We start from the raw sequence: 21188 nt of genomic DNA, 5'->3' as shown, positions 1-21188 counted from the left end.
GTCGGTGAGACAGGTGGAGCGCTGGTTCAGAAAGAGACGGAACCAGGACCGGCCCGGAGTTCTCAAGAAGTTCCGAGAGGCCTGGTAGGAGGACTGTACTGAGGTGTCAATGTGTACACCAATGAGCCAAAACATTATGACCACTGACAGGTGAAATGAATAACATTGATCTTATTACAATGGCACCTATCAAGGGGGGGGGGGGATATATTAGGCAACAAGTGAACAGTCAGTTCTTGAAGTTGACGTGTTGGATGCAGGAGAAATGGGCAGGAGTAAAGACTTGAGTGACTTTGACAAGGGCCAAATTGTTATGGTCAGGTGACTGGGTCAGAGCATCTCTGAAATGAAAAGGCTTGTAGGGTACTCCCGGTCAGCAGTGGTCCGAGGAAGGACAAACCACAAACCAGCGACAGGGGGTTGGGCGCCCAAGGCTCATCGATGCACGAGCATATTAGGCATAATACCAACAGCATATTAGGCAGGTGTCCATAATGTTTTGGCTCATCAGTGTATGTGTCACACACATGTGTATGTTTGTGTGAATATCCTGTATTTTTGCCCTTTCACACCTGTGTCTGTCTCCTGTGTGCCCTGCAGCTGGAGGTTTGTCTTCTATCTGTTGGCATTCATTGGAGGAATAGTAGCCCTGTATGACGTGAGTATATTGTTAAAGGTGAAGCATGTCGTTTTGCGCTTTGCTGCCCTCTCTGGCCACAATGAAAATGTAAAAACGTGCATATATGCTGTGTTTTCTAATAGCAGCAGTGCACATGCTTGTAGACAAACGTAACGTAATATAGGTACATAAAGGTCAGTGCTTGACCTTGTCGAATATTTCTCTGTTTCAGTGATTAAAGAAGAGGTAAAAACTCCTGGCCAAAGTTTAAAAGTATTTATTCAAAAAAGATCGGGTCCTCAGATTACAGGCACACGAAACAGTCACAACGTGATTCGAGGTAGACAGCAGACAGACCGCTCCAGACTCAGCACAGAGGTTTTATAGCGGCCCTCAGCCAATCACATCACAGTATGTTCTTGGCCAATCATGATCCTTCCTTCTAGGCCTCTGATTGGCCTAGACCCTCGGGGGCGTGCATGTGCGTGTGTGTGTGACTGCGCATGTGCGACAATTGAAAATCTTCCCGAGATCGTTTGTAATGAAATAATAAAGTATTTAATAAAGTATATATGAAGTAATAAAAATATACGTGTAATATGTGTAAAATATACGTGAATATATGTGTAAGATATACGTTATATAAGAAGGCTATTAATGTGTAAAAATATACGACACATCCCCCCTCGGACCACCCAGAGGGTGTTCCGAAACTAAATGATCACATAAACCAAAACAAAAACACAAACCCCACATATCACAGCTAAGAAAATATAAAAAAATAAAAAAATTAAAAATTAAAAAATAAAAAAATAAAAAATAACTATTAAGAACCCAAAGACATCATGCAAAAAATAGAAACCAACCAATAATAAAAAGAATCTTGAAAATAACAACCACAATCAAACTAAACACAGTCCATCATGCACAAATTAATATAGAAACTTCCAACGACCGATGTTTTCTTTGTCCTTGAAGCGCCAGGGACAGAGGTTACTAGCACATGAACCCAGTTGGAGAACAGCCTTTACCGCTGTCTCAGATTGATATCCTTTCCCAGTCAAGAGCGTTTTCTTCGTTGTGCTAGGAACAGAACCGCTTTCCTATCTTTGCATAACCACCACACCACTACTCAACTGACATCAATCACATGATATAGAAAGAAACAAACAGTAATCGAAGCAAATAATCATAAAACATCACTTAATAAACAAATCATCAAAGGAGGAAACAAAATCAGAAAGCAAAACAGAATCCAGCCTTTGCTCATCAGCTACGTTGGTCAACATTAAAGCATTAATAGGAACATCAGAAATACACTTTCCACAACATTTGATCAAAATACCAAGTAACATAATACAGATGATAATGACAACAAAAATAATAGCGACGGACCTGATCATATTACCAATACCTGAAAAAGCAGAATCAAAGAAATCTAACATATTCCAACCGTGTTCTTTATGTAAATCCTCTACACCCTTCTTGTTAGATTCATGAAAATCATGCAAAGCGTTACCAGAATCCGAAATATAACTGCAGCATTCACCGCCTATCAAAGCACAAGTACCACCCTGACTGGCCAAAATAATGTCCAAAGCCATTCTATTTTGGAGAGCTACATTCTTAGTTTCAGTCAATTCAGTGGCCAGGGCAGACACTACAGCATCCGAAGCATTAATGTGTTTTTCAAGAACGGATGATAAGGCACTTAATTCAGTCTGAGAGTTGTAGACACCATAACTTGGGAATATTAGGCCAAAAAACTTCTGAGCGGTAGACAACGCCCTACGACTACGATGGGTTGCTTGTTTGTGAAGTACAGACATCTCCTCCCGAGTAACTTTCCTAATCAAAGGTATCAGATGAGCCAAATAACAACCACCCTCAATCAAAGCAGGAAGCTTAGAGAATGCATCATTATCACACACAAGAAACACATGTTCCGGGAGTTGAAGCTCCGTACCAGGATACGGGAAAATGGTTCCACCTATACAAGACGCAGCCCCTAACTGACGAACCGAGCTGATCTTGGGCCGTACTTGAATGTCAATACAGGTTGTAATATTTACGAGAGGCATGACTTTAAGCTGCGTGGTGCCTTTCTGCCGTCTGGTAGTATTGGTATCATGTAATTTCATTTGAGGCACCATAGCACAATCAACAACTTTACATTTCAATCCAGAAATAACAACTGAACCCCTCCACCGTGTAGAAGTCACACTCCCAGAACATGACAGATGAGGACTCAATGCAGTACCATTTAATTGAGCGAACATAGCTTGGATAATATATATCTTCTTCGGACCTGTTGGTTGTGACAAATGTGTAAGCCTATCAATAATAACCTTCCCCACACCGCTAGGCCTATGGTGTTTGTTAACCGCTGCTGTCAGACGTTCCAACACACCAATATCCACACCTGCATAGGAAGAATTTAAAGGAACCAGAATCGTGCTGGGCTGACAAGAAGAGCTCTGGTTCTTGCCCTGTAAAACAAATGGGGCTAAACCCTGCCAATTATAATGAAGCCATTCTGCTTTAGTTAACGGTATGGGGAAAAACATAGGAGCAGACGCACTTACAGGGACCTGTTGACAAATCCAGCAATCAGAATAATTCATTTTTGAAGCAAAATCTTTCATGATACTAGTGGCAGAATTAGGGTGGGACCGTGTCCCCAGGTGATTAGAATCATACAACAAATAATCGTCAGTAGCGACTACAATCGCCTTCGTAGGAGCCTTCACAGCAACATTTTCAACCTTTCCTGGTAACTCATCGTGAACATATTTATGCACCAATGTCTCACAGTCCAACCTATAGTGGTGTGGAAAGTCAGGCCTGGTCCTACAAACTTTGTCCTTGAAATTGTTGGATTTACTAGACACCGGTTCACCGATATCACGTCTAGCACACCAATACGAGCTCAACCCCTGGTCAACATTAGTTAATGTCACACGAGTTTCTTGCATGTTGCTTGAGTATTGATCAAGTGTAACATATGTAGTATCCAATAAATACCACTCGCTCTCTTCGGCGGTATAGATCAAACAATCATCAACAGTACAACGTGAATGTGGGCAAGCAAAAGCTCTACTTGCTATGATCATTCTTCTCTGACGTCCAGGCATAACAGTGTGTGAGTAAAGTGTAACATTGTCCAAAGAAGTCAATGGGGTAGGAACACTAAGGGGTATATTAGTCTCTGAAACGGCATGGCTTGAGTTTCCTCCTAATTGGCCTTGGTGTTTTACGGGGTCTGTCTGGTTGAGGTGTATCACTGACAGGTCTGTGTCTCTCAATGGTACCTCGGTCCGGGCAGCCGCCCGGGTTGCTGACATCTCCGTCTGGAGCATTGTCAGGGTCGGAAGGGGTGACAACAGGGGCAACACCAGGCTTGGTAGAACCCCCAAGAGGGGTGTCGCAGTCACTGGATCCTTCACGGTCTCCGTTGACCCACTCATCAGTGGGCTGGACAGGGTCTGGGACGAGGCCCCCGGCATCATCTGCATCATGGCGCAGATACTCACCAACATCTTCGTCAGCCTGGATGTCCAAGCTGTGGACTTCCTCGTCCCCAGGGGTCTCCTCACCATCCTGCTGAGGTTCTCCCTCATCGTCCTCATTGGGTGCCTTGATGCAGTGATGAACGTGATACCAGGTGGGGGACCCCTTGATTTGGAGGGCAGTCCCAGTGCACCGAACGACCTCGTATGGTCCTTCCCGTCGAGCCTCATGCCACTTCCGTCTGTAGACCTTCACGTATACTTTGTCACCCGGTTGCAACGCGTCCTTCCTCTCCTGTGCGTTCACCTCCTCTTCACGTTCCTGTTTGTGGAGCACATAAGAAGAGATACTCTTTTGCCGGTTAGTCATGTACTGTACATAGGCTTTCATGTCACTCTCCAGGAGAGCCAAACTTGGCCCTTTCCCACTGGTTCGTACACAGGGAGCTGTCATTATCCTCCCCATTACCAGTTCATGGGGAGTCAAGTGCAGCCCTCGAATCTCACTGGAACGACAGGCCATCAATGCAAGAGGGAGTCCTTCCAACCAATTAAGACCTGTATGCTTACAGACCTTAGAAAGACGGTTCTTAAGGACCCCGTTCATCCTCTCTACTATCCCCTGGCTTTGAGGTGAGTAAATACACCCAAGTCTCTGCTTGATTCCCAACTTTTGTAGTATAAGCTTTACCGTCTTATCCACAAATTCCTTACCATTGTCTGACGATATCCTATCTGGAATTCCAAACCTAGGCATGACTTCCCTGCATAGGAACTTTGCTACAGACTGAGCATCCTTTCTTCGAGTGGGGCAAGCTTCTACCCATCTGCTGAACCTGTCTACTACAACTAGCATGTACCTGTATCCTGCAACAGGTTGAATCATGTCCACATAGTCAATCACTAAATGTTTCATTGGCCCGTTTGGGGTAGGGATATGCCCAGTTCCCACTGGTATTCCAGGTCTGATATTGTTCTTCAAACAGACCACACATTGACCAAGGATATGGTCTATTTGTTCCAACAAATATGGAGCCCAAAAACCATATTCCTTGGTGATCTTGCGTCTTACCTCCCCCCTGGACACATGTGCTAATCCATGGGCTTCCTGTATCAGTACGCCTAATAAATCTGGGGGTGCCACAACCAGTCCCTCATGATTTCTCCATAGACCTGTGTCATCCTGACTAGCTCCCCTGGTTAACCAAAGGTTTTTGTCTAGCGCATTTGCCTCACTCTGTAACATCAACAAATCCTCAAGCGTGACCATGCCCTGTAACTGTACTTCATGTGTGACCAGCAGAACTTTACCTGCTTTGTCTGCTCCTGTAATAGCTTTGGCTGCATCATCTGCAGCCCTGTTACCTTGTGTGACATGTGATGAGTCAGATCTGTGTGCGGCACACTTCACTATGGCTAATTCCCTTGGTTTCATCATGGCTTGTAACAGCTTCATGATTTGAGCGTGGTGCTGAATAGGCGAACCATCAGTTTTCTTAAAACCCCGTCCCTTCCATACAGCTCCATGTAAATGACACACATTGTGGGCATAGGCAGAGTCGGTGTATACTGTCACTCTTTGTCCGGTTCCCAAATTGCATGCTTCTGTGAGGGCAATCAATTCAGCCAACTGAGCTGAACAAGGCTGAGGAACAGCCTCGGCTTGTTCCACAATGAACTCCGAATTTTGGGATCGGACTATGGCATACCCGGCACGTAAATGTTCTCCTACCCGGTAACAAGATCCATCAGTCCAATACTCAACGTCAGCTTCCTTTAAAGGCAAAGCTAGTAGATCTGCTCTAAGCTTAGAGTACCTCGTAGCTTCCTTCACACAATCGTGTGGTTCCCCATCTTCTGGGGTTGGCAAGGTCTCTGCTGGGTTAAGTGTGTTACATCTTAGTAATGTTACATCTTCCCTTTCCAACATCCTGTAATAATCCCTAATCCTAGGCATCGTCAAAGTGTACTTGCCTTGATTCAAGAGGTTCCTTAGACTGTGGTGGCAGAGAATGGTAATTGGGTACCCCATTGTTAAGGTTGTTGCCTTCTCGTACATAAGATAAGCCCCGGCCATTGCTCTGTAACATGGCGCGAAACCCATTTCTACCTCTGAATATGCGACAGAGTAATAGGCTATGGGCTGTGGACTAGGTCCAATGCCTGTTGGTTGCGTAAGAACAGCGCAGGCATACTTCCCCTCGGCTGAAGAAGAAACATACAATCCAAATTCTTTGGAATAATCTGGAAGCGCTAAAGCTGGTGCTTCTTGCAATTTGTGTTTAATTGTCTCAAACGCCAAATCAGCTTCCCTTGTCCAAGTAATGCAAGATTGGAGGTTATCACTACCTGTTTCCTTAATCATCCCCCTCAATGGAGTGACTAGTCTAGTGTAATCCTCCACCCATGCTGAACTATACCCAGTAATGCCCAAAAACATCATCATTTCCCTAACCGTTCGTGGTTTTGGAGCCTTCTGAATAGCTTCCAAATGTTCATTTGTGACGCTGCGATGTCCCTGTGTAATGGATTGTCCTAAGTAAGTTACCTTTCCCTGACAATACTGTAGCTTCTTTTTAGACACCTTGTGTCCCTTCTCCGCCAAAACCTTTAACAGTTTAACGGAATCCCTGTGACATGTTTCTTCATCTGGGGCACAAAGGAGTATGTCATCCATGTACTGAATGGCAGTACTACTTATCATCTGTTCTAACCCGTCTAAGTCCTCCCTTAAGACCTGATTAAAAACATGAGGACTGTGTTTGTACCCCTGTGGCATTCTGGTATATTGATAATGCTGACCTTTGTAGGTAAACCCAAATAACCCTTGACTTTCTACACTAAGAGGTATAGAAAAGAAAGCCCCGCATAAATCAATCACTGTAAACACTTTGGCTGTAGATGGAATCTGAGTCAACAGCACATGAGGATCAGGAACTTCAGCTGGATAGCTGACGACTACCTCATTCACAGCCCGTAGGTCATGTACCAGACGATATGAACCATCAGGTTTCGTCACTGGCAGAAGAGGTGTATTGCTTAATGGATATTGAGTTATCTTCAGGACTCCTGCCTCTAACAGTCCTTTGATCTGTGGCTCAATTCCATCAATTGCTTCCTGTTTCAATGGGTATTGGTTTTTCCAAGGGGGTTCTGCACCCGGTATGAGTTCAACTCTCAATGGACGAGCTGATTTCACAAATCCAATGTCTGTACTGTTCTTTGCCCACAGGTCGGCTGGCACATTCTGCATCATTTCTTCTCTGAGGTCTCTGTCAGCTTGTACAGGAAGGATTAGCTGGTTCATTAGCTTCACAGTCTGCGGATGTCCTATTCCTTGAGCAGAGATCATCAGTTTTGTGAACTGTCCATCAATGCTCCTCCAGATAGCAGGGTTTTCTTTTGTCGTTACAAATCTGGCTTTTTCTGAGTCTGCCATCATTGCCCCTAAATGCTTCTGTTTATAGTGTTCAGATATCATAAGTGTCACATGAGGGATGCTACCCTCAATCTTATGCTCCTGATCTAGATAAGTGTCACTGTTTATCTTCATAGCCACTCCCTGAGGGCCTAGGATTATACAACTTGTACTAAGCTGTACCTGTTTTGGCTGATGCTTCAGCCACTCATCTGGGGTTGCATCTGCAACTTCTCTAAAATACTGGAGTGTACAATGCAATGGATCAGTAGGCCTTCTGGCCTCTGCCATGTGTGCCAGGATATAATTGTCCCACATCCTTGCTGGTTCCATTAGGTCTGGGCTAAGCCCTCCCACCCAATATACCATAGATGCGTTGTTGTCCATCTTGACAGACAGCTGTCTGTTCTCTTGTGGCACTGTCACCTGACAGCCGTCCGGTGTGCATTTCACGGTACAATTTAACTGGCATAGTGCATCTCTCCCTAGTAGCCCTATTGGCGTGTGTTCTGATACAAGTATTGACAGATCTGCTCTCTGTCCTTTGTACTCTAAGCTTACAAGCTCAGTGGTAGGGATCAGCTGTTTAATTCCCTCGAATCCGATTGTCTTCACATATTTCACAGACATAGGAAGGTGCGTGGCGTCTTCAGGCTTCAGACAGGTGTAGGCTGCTCCACTGTCCACCATCAATTCTAATGGACGTTGGTTGACCGACACCCATATTGTAGGTTCATCTTCAGGCCTGTTTGTCACCACCAGCTGGCACCCCCCTTTCGGATCTTCTGGGCACCCCTATATCGCAGCTGCTGGGCCTCCATAGGGGTTCACCACTCCTGGAGCCGGTGCAGCAGGGGGCTTATATCCTCCTTTCTGTTTCCCCCCTGCGCCCCCCTGGTTCTTCTTAAAGCAGGTACGTTTTAAGTGTCCATACTGGCCGCATACGAAACATGGTCCTAGCACCTTCCTCGGTGCTGTGGTCCATCCCTCTTGTGGTGGTCCTTGGCCAGGCTGGTTGTATGGCTGGTATGGAACCACTTGCACCCCTGGTGGCCCCTGTGGGTATGGATTCCCCCCTTGTGGCCCCTGTGGGTATGACTGGGGAGGGACAATTTGCAGTTGCTGTGGCTGGGATGGGACCTGTAGGGCTATAGTCTGCTCTCTCTCTCTGGTTTTCTTGCCTTCTGTCAATTGCACTTGAGTTAGTTTTCTGAGTGAGTCCTCGTCTTGTGCCTTCTGTGCCTGAATCTTCTTTCTAAATAATTCTACTTGGTGTGCTATGTTGTCTATATAAACAGCCTTGCTCATGTGTCGTAGCCCCACCACTTCTGCTAACTTGTTCTTAACTGGGGTAGGGAGACCTTGTTGAATCTTTTCCCTGATTATGGCTTTTTCTAACGGGTTATCTTCGGCATCCTTCCCTGTCACACTTCTCCATTGAGAGTGCACACGGGCAACGAACCCCCGGGGATTTTCATCTCCCCCCAGTGGCTTCACAATGACATTGTCTGGGTGAATGTGAGTAGGGTATGTTTCTCTGATTGCCTTCCACAGCTTGCCTCTGTTTGCTGCGAAGAGTTCTGGATCATAAACGGATGTATCGATATATCTATGAAGTCCCGCCTTCATCAATATTTCCTGCATGGTGTCCAATCCTGTAATGGTAGCTAAGAGTCTTTTCAAGTCCCCCATAGCAGCGTGCGTTCCTGTCAATCTCACGTCGACTTGCGTCGTCCAGGGGTGGCCACCATCTTCCAGGACTGGGAGTTTTTCGATCACTTCTGACAGATCTGTATGATTCCAAGGACGATATTCCATCTGGTTACCTCGAATCAGCACTGGGAAGTTCCCCTGAGTTTCCTCTTCTTCCGATGCTGTTTCATAATCGCTTACTTGTGGCTCCGTTTTTACTTCCCGCCTTGGTGTCGCTCCGGACCTTGGGGAGTTCAACCGGGATGCAGGTGATGCTGCCGCTTGAGATTGACGACACGTTTCTCTCTCTACGTCTAGGTCCTGCAGCTGTTGTCTGTAGTCCTCTTCGTTTCTTAGGATTTTCGCACGGAGTTTTCTTGCCCTCCTTTCTCCCTCCTCTTCATCCCTGTCTTCCTGCAGCTTCTTCTTCTTTTGCTTTAAGCTCTCTCTTCTCTTCCCTGCCTTCAGAGACTTCTGCTCATCTTCAGAACTATTTTCTTCTTTTCCCTTCTTATAGCGTATTTTCCCTCCCTGCTTTTCGGCCCTGGCTAGTAGTTTTCTTATCGGAGCACTGTAGCCTCCTTGTGCATTGCTGTCATCACTGGAATCTTTGCTATCACCTCCACTGCCATCTTCACCGTCATCCGTCTTGTCCCTCCTGTCGTCCCCTTTTCCCCTCGGCTCCTCCTTCTTTTTCTGTTTGGCACCTGACCTGTTCTCTGGTTCGAAGTCCACGGTCACTCTCGCTCTTCCCCTCTCTAGTACATTTTCATCCTTATCTTGGATAGTGAAGGTTCCGCTCGTACTTAGGACAGGGACCTGAGGGTAGATCCGCTGAGAATTGTCCTCCAGTCTCTTGGCATAGGGAGGAGGACTGGAGATTGGAGCTGTGTGTGAGAATGGAATGTTCACTTTCTCTTCCATTGCTTTGGCCAATTCATCTCTTTTTTCTGGATCCATGTGAGCTGTTTTCTCATTCCAAGCTAATGCTACTTTCTGCCCCTCTACCTTGAAGAGGTCTAAAATAGCTAACTCTAACCTGCGTTTCTCTGATCTAATCTTTCCTTTTTGATGCGCCTTATGTGCATTGATAAGTATCTCCAATGTTGCAATTAATTGTAAATCAAAGGTGCCCTCTGCTGGCCATGGTTGTTCAATGTCTGCCCAACGAATATTCCATTTCGTTGATATTTTGCTAATCTCCTTAACAAGAGGATTCATTTTTTCCACTATAGCCACAGGAGATGAATTTGCTAATATTCCCTTGTCTGTATTAACAGCCCTCACAATGTTACTGGGTTTGGCTCCCATGTCTGAAATATTTATACTGCTTAATATGCTGAAAATATGCTATAAGGTGTACTTTTCTTACAACCCACCTTCTGTTGCTGTATCTGCTAAACAGATGCTAGTCCAACTCTTAACTGTGTCAACTGTCCACACAGAACACTACAACTCCAGAACAACGGATTGTTTCAGTGGTATTGTGTATTATTGACTTAAATGTAATCTATGTGTATGTGTTTTAATCTAAATGTTTTTTCCCTTATTATGTATGAATGTGTGTCACTTAATTGCTCAATCAATACTAATTATAGTTCAGGTCAACTTAATTATTAAACTACAAAGGCTGTTCAACACAATTTTCAAATGACAAAAGCAGGTCACGCTCTAAGTCTTTCTGATCCACAACCCCTTGATTGATCAATCCTCAGATAGAAACTGTTCTGCTATTCTTTAATCAAGAACTGTGAAAAAAGAACTTAACTTCAAATAAAAAGATGTAAAACACGAATATTAATTACAACCTGTTAAAGAAATCGACTTGTCATTTGGAAGGAATAAAATGATTAATTATTAATTACAATCTGTAAGGAAATCGACCTGTTATTTGAAAGGAACATACAATCAACTAGACTTAGTCATTTACACTTCATTGATGTAATCCTGTAAAAGAAAACGTCATCCCTAGACCACTATAAACCAATTGATCAAAGTTTTGTGAAAACTGAAAATGAAATAATCTGAATAATTAATTCAATCAATTTGTAATTACTTAAATTAATTGAAGTAACCATCCATTTATTATTGTAAAAGACTATGTCGTCGACCTCAGGCGGATGCACTGATGGAGGACCAGTGTTCCAAAGTGTCTTATCGTATTCCGTCCACTGGAGAGCAGCAAACAATTAAAAATGTCTTATAGTGTTTCATCCACTAGAGGGCAGTAAACAATTAAAAACGTCCTATCTTGTTTCATCCACTAGATGGCAGTAAATAATTAAAAACGTCCTATCTTGTTTCATCCACTAGATGGCAGTAAATAATTAAAAACGTCCTATCGTGTCTCTACCAGTAGAGGCCGCCACACCGAAAATGTTTTACAGAATGACTATATCTTACCTAAACTCACAATCTATCTTTTTTACTTTTACAATCTATACATAAATCAATTGTTAAGTGAAAGGAATGAATGATTAGTTAGAATTATTCACTATATCATCATATACATTGATTTAAAACTTATGGAATCAATCAATTGTTTTGGGAAACAGAAAATGAATGATCTGAATATTAATTCAACTGATAAGTAATTAATTAAATCAATGTAATACTGAAAAGTCATTCACAACATAAATCTATGCATTAACCTTTTAGATTCTTTCACCAATATTCTGTAAGCGGCCTATTCGCTCCGCATGCTCTCTCTGTGTTTGAAATGTGCTGACCCCGTGTACCCTCCTGTTTTCCGAGTAACCGTACCTTTAAACTTATTTGAAATACCCCGAGATCAATTCACTATATCCCTGTCTTTTTCAATACTAGTCTATGTGTATGGTTTTATCGTTATCTTTAAGAGATGAGTATTGAAATCTATCAAACCCGCGCGTGTGTATTTGAAAAAATGGATGTCAAGGGGGGGAAAAGAGGCCACCAAACACTCCTTTGTTCTACTTACCAAACCGCTGTGGACTGTAAGATTAATCTTCACACAACACTGCTTTTCCACAATAATTATTATTCTCCACGACACAGCAATTCCAAGAATATCTTTCAATGCAGTTCAACGTATTATTTGCCAAGATAATCTTATTCAAATACTCCTACAATGGCATATGCTTTCTACTAGGCTCTGTGTGTCCACTGAGTCTGCATGCATTCAGACAAAGGAAGAAATTGGCGCCCTTTCAACCAGAGGCCCTGTCTCCACGTGTCTGACATGCATTCACACAAAGAAAAAAAATGGCGCCCTTTCAACTAGCGGCCTGTGCTCGCGGGTCTGACATGCGTTTCAGACAAAGAAAAAAATTGGCGCCCTTTCAACTAGCGGCCTTGTCCGCGGGTCTGACATGCATTTCAGACAAAGAAAAAATGGCGCCCTTTCTACTCAAGCCACGTTTTTCCTCCGTGCTCTCAAGTAAATTAACAATGTATATCTTTAAAATAGCGCTATTTTCTGCTCACCAACACGGACTCTGCTCTTTCAAACTAGGAATTCAGATTCCATATCATTGAATAGAGCTATCTCCTGACAAACACTTACTTACAAACCACATTAACCAAGCTTTTACACTCCATCAGACTATTGCCTGATACAAACCACATTTATTAGCCCGCTAGGAAAACGTCTCCCCCTAGCTTTTGTGCTAATATCTTGTTCCCAAAACAAGCCTACAGCAGCTCCTTCTCTGCTATACCACAATTACCACACACACGATAAAAATCGTACAATTAAAACGCTTTTCCCAATACAGGTTTTACAACCCGGCTCTCTCTGCCTAACCTCTACCCAGTTATATACTTCAAGATCCGTTTTAAATATAGCTTATTCGATATACACAGTCTATTTTGCACAGCTCCGCCTTGTCCTCGCGAATTCAGCAGAAACTTACCCTTGTTGACTTGAAGAGTTGCAAAACGACCGGTCATCCAAAGCTATGGATCCTCCTGCTTAGGCTCGCCACTTATGTCGAATATTTCTCTGTTTCAGTGATTAAAGAAGAGGTAAAAACTCCTGGCCAAAGTTTAAAAGTATTTATTCAAAAAAGATCGGGTCCTCAGATTACAGGCACACGAAACAGTCACAACGTGATTCGAGGTAGACAGCAGACAGACCGCTCCAGACTCAGCACAGAGGTTTTATAGCGGCCCTCAGCCAATCACATCACAGTATGTTCTTGGCCAATCATGATCCTTCCTTCTAGGCCTCTGATTGGCCTAGACCCTCGGGGGCGTGCATGTGCGTGTGTGTGTGACTGCGCATGTGCGACAATTGAAAATCTTCCCGAGATCGTTTGTAATGAAATAATAAAGTATTTAATAAAGTATATATGAAGTAATAAAAATATACGTGTAATATGTGTAAAATATACGTGAATATATGTGTAAGATATACGTTATATAAGAAGGCTATTAATGTGTAAAAATATACGACAACCTCAACAGCAGATTTGAGAAAATGCTTGTTTAGAAAGTACTCATTCTTTGATCACTTGATTTTTCATGGCCATTTAGCACCATTTGAAAGCTCAACTCTACATACTGGACCTTCGCTGTAAAGTTTTGTGTTCAGTTTGTTACTCTATGTAAGCAAAAAGAGGACTGTTCCTATACAGCAGCGTTATCATGTGCTATGAGACAGTCTAGAGAGATCCAGACACACACACACACACACACACACACACACACACACACACACACACATCGGAGGGCCCAGGGACAGGGACAGGCTGAGTAGTCTGGACTCATCTGAGCTGCGCTGAAATAGAGGACTACTCTTCATTCTGCCCTGGAGCAAAGGAGTGGTGGAAAAGAGGATTTTAAAGAGGGGAGTACTGGGAGATGAGCTCTGTGGGAATTCGATCGCAGTGGCCATAGCAAGTTAAAGGAGGTCAAGTTCCAAGTCAAGTTGAAATCATCATGAAAAAACTCGAAGAAACAACTGTGATGAAGATTTTGATTGCTTGTTTTTGACTTTTGTAATCTTTTTTTTTCTTTTCAGAAAGAATGGTTTCATGATACTCGTGAAGTATGGACAGGTTTTCCCAAACAGGTGTGTACAATAAGTGTGTGCGAGTGTGTGTGTTTTACGAGGGAGAGGTTTAAGAGGCCTAAACACATCAAACACTGCGCTTTGCTCTGCACATGTCACGGAGCCTCGCTATAAATATGAACACAACAAAACAACACTTAAAACAATCTCGCTTGGCTTGATAATGCTTTCACACCTTGGCCAAATTAACGACTTCGCTCGTCCATAAAACCGCCGATAAGCCACGGACACACTACAGTTCCAAGTCAAACACTGCCGAGGTCTTTATTTAGAAGTGAGGGTGTGTGTTTTCATTGTTTTTACAACGGGGAGGAATGTGTCTCTGGATTCGATCCATGATTGGTCCTTGTGGTGCCAGGCCCTAATCAAAAGAACAGTGATGTCACCCGCGCTGGCATGTCTAATGCTAGGATTATGTATGATCACACACACACACACACACACACACACACAACTACGTAACTAACGCCAGGGTTTGGAGGTTTGGAGCAGAAATGAGTAGATGGTTCTACACAGATATCCTCCCCCCTCAAGAGCTGCCACTGGCAACCCCCAGACAAAGGAGAGAGAGGGCTTTGGAGATGTGTCTTTGTTTAGAGTTCATTCTCTGTGACTAACTGAGATTCTCAAATGGCATTACGGGATCGTGTTACTGAACCTCTCTCTCTCCTTCTCTCTCTCTCTATCTATCTCTCTCTCTCTTTTTCTTTGTCTGTTTTTGTCAATCTCTCCTTCTCTCTATCTGTCTCTCTCTCTCTCCACCTCTCTCTATCTCTCTCTCTTTTTCTTTGTCTGTTTTTGTCAATCTTGCCTTCTCTCTCTCTCTCTCTCCCTCTCTCTATCTCTCTCTTTTTCTTTTTCTTTTGTCAATCTCCTTCTCTCTCTCTGTCGCTCTCCTTCTCTCTCTATATCTGTCTCTCCCTCTCTCTCTATCTCTCCTTCTCTCCCTCTCCCTCTCTCTCTCTATCCCTGATTCTCTCCCTCTCTCTCTCTCTCTCTCCTTCTCTCCCTCTCTCTCTCCCTCTCCCCCCCCCCCCCTCTCTCTCTAGTCCATGTTGGAGTCTCAGTACTGGTATTACGTCCTGGAGATGGGCTTCTATGGGTCTCTCCTGTTCAGCGTCACTGTTGATGTGAAGAGGAAGGTGAGTTAGTGTCAGTGGTGAAGGGGAGGCTGGTGGAAGTACAAATAGGAGGACGGACCAAACACATACTATAGCTTATTCCATTCCATGCATTGAAATGAGCCCATCCTCCTACATTTCTACCTCCACCAGCCTCTACTGGTCGGGTATCAGAGCAGGATTCTCCAACCGTGGTCCTGCGCTACTCCCTTCACAAGCTAGGAACAGAGGCCCATAAAATCGACATCATTCACTGAAATGAGTAGCTTGACACAAGATTATCTGATTATTTTCTGAAATACTTCCAATTAATTGGTTGCAGTTAATGCTAAGTTATACAGTAGGGCTTGTATTACATAATGAGCCAATAAAGCCTTTTTGGACTTTATTTAGACTGTTGTATTGTTGTATTCCGCATTTCATAGTGTTTGCAAAGAGGACAATTTAAGACAAGTTCTAAAGTGATTACAGCTCCACAGCCCACAGCACTGCAATGTCCTTGTACCCCCCCCGCCCACCCCCCTCCCCCCTCCCCACTCTGACCCCCCCCATCCCTCCCCCCTCTCTCATCAGGACTTTAAGGAGCAGATCATCCACCACTTGGCCACCCTGACCCTGCTGTCATTCTCCTGGTGCGTCAACTACATCCGCATAGGAACCCTGGTCATGCTCATACACGACACCTCAGACGTCCTACTGGAGGTCAGTGGCAGCACACTCCTCCGTTCCTCTGTACAACCGTCCGTTCTACCATTGACTGTATCTCTGCAGGATGCATGTACAGTAAGGCAGCTGTGGCTGTCATGGAGGAACCTGATGTTGAGCTTTCAGACAGGGTCAGACCAGTACATTTACATCAGGGGTTATTGACAGAGTCAGTGTGTGTGTGTGTGTGTGTTTGGTCCTGAGGGTTAGGGTTAGGGTTTGAGATCCTATGGGGGACTAAGTACCAGTGTGTGTGTGTGTGTGTGTGTGTGTGTGTGTGTGTGTGTTTGATCCTGGAGGGGACTAACTACCAGTGTGTTCTGTGTGTGTGTGTGTGTGTGTGTGTGTGTGTGTTTGATCCTGGAGGGGACTAACTACCAGTGTGTGCGTGTGTGTGTGTGTGTGTGTGTGTGTGTGTGTATGTATGTATATGAGTTTGACCCTGGGGGGACTAACCACCAGCGTGTGTGTTTGATCCTGGGGTGGACTAACCATCAGCGTGTGTGTTCGTCTCCCTTGTACCCCCAGTCTGCCAAGCTGTTTAACTACGCCAAATGGGAGAGGACCTGCAACAGTCTCTTTGTTGTGTTTGCCGTTGTGTTCATGGTAACACGGTTGATCATATTCCCTTTCTGGTAAGATGACTGTGTGAGTGTGTGTGTGCGTGTGTGTGTGTGTGTGCGTGTGTGCGTGTGTGTGTGCGCGCGCAATTATTGCAAATGTGTGTTTGTGTGTGTGTGTGTGTGTGTGTGTGTGTGTGTGCGTGCGTGTGTGCGTGTATGTGTGTGTGTGTGTGTGTGTGTGTGTGTGTTACAGATCTCATAAATGTGATACAAATGTCAATACTTGTTGAGAATTATTGTTACTAAACAACCGGGAGACACGTTGACCTTTCAGCACGTAACATCTCATTCTGTTGTCTGCAGGGAAAGCTTGGCAGTATTTCTGCCACTGATATGACAACATTTTCATTTCAATTGAGTCTTGAGGGATGATTACTGACAAGCTTAACAATGTCTCTCTCTTCTCCACACACCATCCTCACAATCTGATGGAATGCCAACAAGCGTTGTTTATCAACCACTGAAGGGCAGATAATTACATTACATAAACCTACTTATTACCAGAGTGTGTTACATCATCAAAACTGTACTGCACTGTCAAAATAAGTGTAGCCATATTTTCCATCAACAGAACAAGCTCAAATGTTTCACATACTATATGTTGTGTGTGTTTGTGGTTGTATTGCAGGCTGATCCACTGTACCTGGGTGTACCCCATCCTGCAATTCCCTCCCTTCTTTGGCTACTACTTCTTCAACGTGATGCTGGTGGTGCTCCTGTTCCTGCACATATTCTGGGCCTACCTCATCCTGCGCATGGTCAGGAAATTCCTCTTTGGCAATGTAAGTCTATCTGTGTTTCAGGGAGTGTGCTGACTTTGTATGTGGAGGGGCTTGTTTGTGGAGGGACTTGTACGTGGAGGGACTTGTATGTGGAGAGACTTGTTTGTGGAGGGACTTGTATGTGGAGAGACTTGTATGTGGAGAGACTTGTATGTGGAGAGACTTGTATGTGGAGAGACTTGTATGTGGAGGGACTTGTATGTGGAGAGAGTTGTATGTGGAGGACTTGTATGTGGAGAGACTTGTATGTGGAGAGACTTGTATGTGGAGAGAGTTGTATGTGGAGGACTTGTATGTGGAGAGACTTGTATGTGGAGAGACTTGTATGTGGAGAGACTTGTATGTGGAGGGACTTGTATGTGGAGGACTTGTACGTGGAGAGAGTTGTATGTGGAGAGAGTTGTATGTGGAGAGAGTTGTATGTGGAGAGAGTTGTATGTGGAGGGACTTGTTTGTGGAGGGAATTTGTATGTGGAGGAGCTAGGAATCCCTACTCTTGATTGGGCTGTCAACATGTGTGTTGTGTGCCTTGTGATTGTAGCTAGGGCTGTCAAGAGTGTGTGATCTTGTCTACTCTACTGTTGCTTGGGCTGTCAAAGTATATGTTGTCAACCCTACTGTTGCTATAGGGCTGTCAGAGTATATGTTGTCGACCCTACTGTTGCTAGGGCTGTCAGAGTCTGTCATTTCAGGTCTTATGGTCAGTCTTTATGTTTAAGGTGGTAACTAGGGGCAACAAGTTGATGGAAGTTGTTGAACGCAGCAGGTCTTAACCTTCATTCTCATCACCACTGGTATTGGAATCATAGAATTAGGATTCTACTTATCTATGATTGGAATAGCATCAGTGCCGCTGTACGTAATGATGAGCCCCTTCCTATGTCGTTACTGTAGAGAGAATGTGTTCTCAATAACCTACCTGCTACGTTAAAGGGGCAATCTGTAATTGGTACATACATGTTTGGACTTACCCATTACCCATTACTTATCCCCCCCCCCCTCCCCCCTGGACATGCATACAACCTCCCCTACCCCTAACCATCTCCCCTATCCCTGCCACCCCCCCTCCCCGTTCGTTAACTCTGTGTTCTATGGGCCCATGTTATCTGTTGCTTGTTGTTTCTGTGTATTCTGTTTCTCCCATATTGTCAGCGTCTTTGAGCCTCGGAAAAGCACTATATAAATATAATTTATTATTATTATTATTATTATTATTATTACTTACGCAGGGCACTGATTCTTGAAGAATATGACGTATAAATGCCTCATGAGATTAGTTCAAGTGTCTGCAATTGTAAACAAACACTGTATAGCTTCAGAACATCCCTCAGCTGTTTATCAAAAAAGGGGCCGGAAACCTGCTTTGTGGTTGTTGTTGTTGTTGTTTGAATTACAGATTGCACCTTTACAGAGAAATAGATAGTTCATTATCTCCTGCCAGTAATCCTCTATGTTCTAGATATTTCGTCTCGACCTCACAAGTTCATTGTTCCGTTGTTTCCGTTCTGGTTCCGTCCATGTAAACCACCTGGCTGTGCTCGAACCCACTCTGACTATGATGGGCTTGGCGAGGTGCTCCGGCCCTGTCAAAACCAGCCTGCCAGGGCAGCCCAAGGTGCCAGACACAATTACTGCACCCTCACGATCACGCAGGCAAGCAACAGCTGGTTGCTATGGGGACCTAATTATTTGCGATTTAGTGCTTGTTCTGCCAAACAGAATTAAATTCTTCGAGGAGAACAATGAGGGACAGATTTACCTGCTTCAGGGCAGACTAAAAACCCTATTGTGGTCAAGCCTCAACTGATATACCCAGAGTCAGCCACGGCGGTATTGAGTGACGCTGTCTAAACTCTGTTTTAGTGTTGGTTGAAACAGCTCCGGTTTCAGTAATGCTCTCTGGTGAATGTTTTGTTGTGCTTGGCAGGTTGCCACACCGTCTCCGTGTTGTCAAGGATGTAGGAGGGCTAGAGAGATATAGGCTAGTAGGTCTCAGGGACAATAACAGCAAATATTTCACTGTCTAGGTATCTTTTTGCACTAGACTAGCAGTAAGTGCTCCTCACAAATATGACTTGAGTTCATATTAAGTTCAATAAACCTTTCTGGTATGACAAATTAAGTGAGTTAAACGGGTATTCTGTGGCTCAGTTGGTAGATCATTGCACTGACAATGCTTAGGTTGTGGGTTCAATTCCCGCTGGGACTGTGTATACTGAAAAATGTAAGTCGCTTTGGATAAAGGCATCAGCTAAATGGCATATATGTAAATATATATAGCAGCTGACATCTGATTACTGTTCTCCATTTGATACACCTTGGAGGTCGACACACCCTCTTGAATCAGTGTCTCTGTAAAGGGTTCAATTCCCGCTGGGACTGTGTATACTGAAAAATGTAAGTCGCTTTGGATAAAGGCATCAGCTAAATGGCATATATGTAAATATATATAGCAGCTGGCATCTGCTTACTGTTCTCCATTTGATACACCTTGGAGGTAGACACGCCCTCTTGAATCAGAGTCTCTATAAAGGGTTCATCTTGGTATTTGACTGTTATAGCTTATAATGGGAAAAGGCTTTGTGAATCTGAAATATTACAGTACATATAATTTATGTTAATGGTTGATTTCTCTCTCTCTCTCTCTCTCTCTCTCTCTCTCTCTCTCTCTCTCTCTTTCTCTTTCTCTCTCTCCCGTTCCCCCCTCTCCTGGATGACTACCTGCTGATGACTACAGATGACCAGAGACGAGAGAAGTGACAACGAGGAGGAGGAAGAGGGGGATGAGGAAGAGAGCAGCCTGACTGAGGAAGAGAAGGAACATCAAAGAGTGGGCAACGGTTCGGGAGTGGGCAGCAATGGCTGCTTCAAAAGATTGTCTCTCTCAGAGAATGTCTGCCAATCAAAGACTGTCTACTGACCAATTCTCGCTCTTGCTGGTGGAGCCCTGCATCGGAGAAACACAAAACAGATCCTGTCCCTTACGTACGCAAACCAAAGATTTGATTTATTACTCCAGAACTTGGTGTTTGGCCTAGTCCCCCCCCCAAAAAGCTACGCTCATCAGAGCATCTTTCCTCTGAACAAAACACACACAGAAAGCAAGAGAAACACAAGAGTTCCTTGGCACGTTTCTTTCACATCCCAACTCTCTCTCATCTTCAAGGAAAGCAGTGCTGACGATGGCACAGCTTCAAGGCCCCTGCCAGACAGAGAGACAGAGAGAGAGACCAAAGAGAGAACAAAACTGCAAACCAAAAAAAAACTCAAAAAAGCCCTGTGTTTGTTCATCATCATATTTAATTTGTTCCGTACTGGTCCAGTAACAGACAGAGACAAACACGTTGTAGAACATTGCCACGGCTGTTCAGCTTGAGCCTCTCATCCATCACAAGGCCTGGGGTTTATGGGCTGCATTCGCTAGCTGCATGTTTTATATCAACCTCTGCTCGCTACGGTGGTTATTTATGGACACTGGGGAAGGAATGATCCAATATCACAACGGACTCCTCCAGATGAAGGGTGGGTGTGTGTGTGTGTGTGTGAGGGGGGGGGGGGGCTATCTCTATCTCTCTGCTTGGGACACTCCCTGACCATGATAAAGCTACCTCACCCTATGGTACCATAACTTACCGTGCCATATAGTACAGTCGCGTATTACACTGT

General features: G+C 44.2%; 1 protein-coding gene across 1 annotated transcript in view; it reads left to right on the top strand.

The window, feature by feature from the left end:
• Positions 1-20442, top strand: part of cers3a (ceramide synthase 3a) — a gene marked incomplete at both ends in the record, with an annotated part of 22837 nt that extends 2395 nt beyond the window's left edge. Inside the window, 8 exons of the mRNA XM_080539253.1 lie at positions 1-84; positions 601-658; positions 14241-14291; positions 15341-15433; positions 15986-16114; positions 16646-16752; positions 17369-17522; positions 20260-20442. The exon at positions 1-84 is cut by the window's left edge and continues 35 nt beyond it. Of these exons, the coding sequence (XP_080395379.1) occupies positions 1-84; positions 601-658; positions 14241-14291; positions 15341-15433; positions 15986-16114; positions 16646-16752; positions 17369-17522; positions 20260-20442 (859 nt within the window). The remainder of the gene's footprint in view (positions 85-600; positions 659-14240; positions 14292-15340; positions 15434-15985; positions 16115-16645; positions 16753-17368; positions 17523-20259) is intronic.
• Between the last annotated feature and the right edge of the window lie 746 nt (positions 20443-21188).

Source organism: Nansenia antarctica (genome assembly GCF_963989245.1).
Source record: "Nansenia antarctica genome assembly, chromosome: 9".
Classification (NCBI taxonomy): Eukaryota; Metazoa; Chordata; class Actinopteri; order Argentiniformes; family Microstomatidae; genus Nansenia; species Nansenia antarctica.
This window is presented reverse-complemented; position numbering and strand designations above follow the sequence as displayed.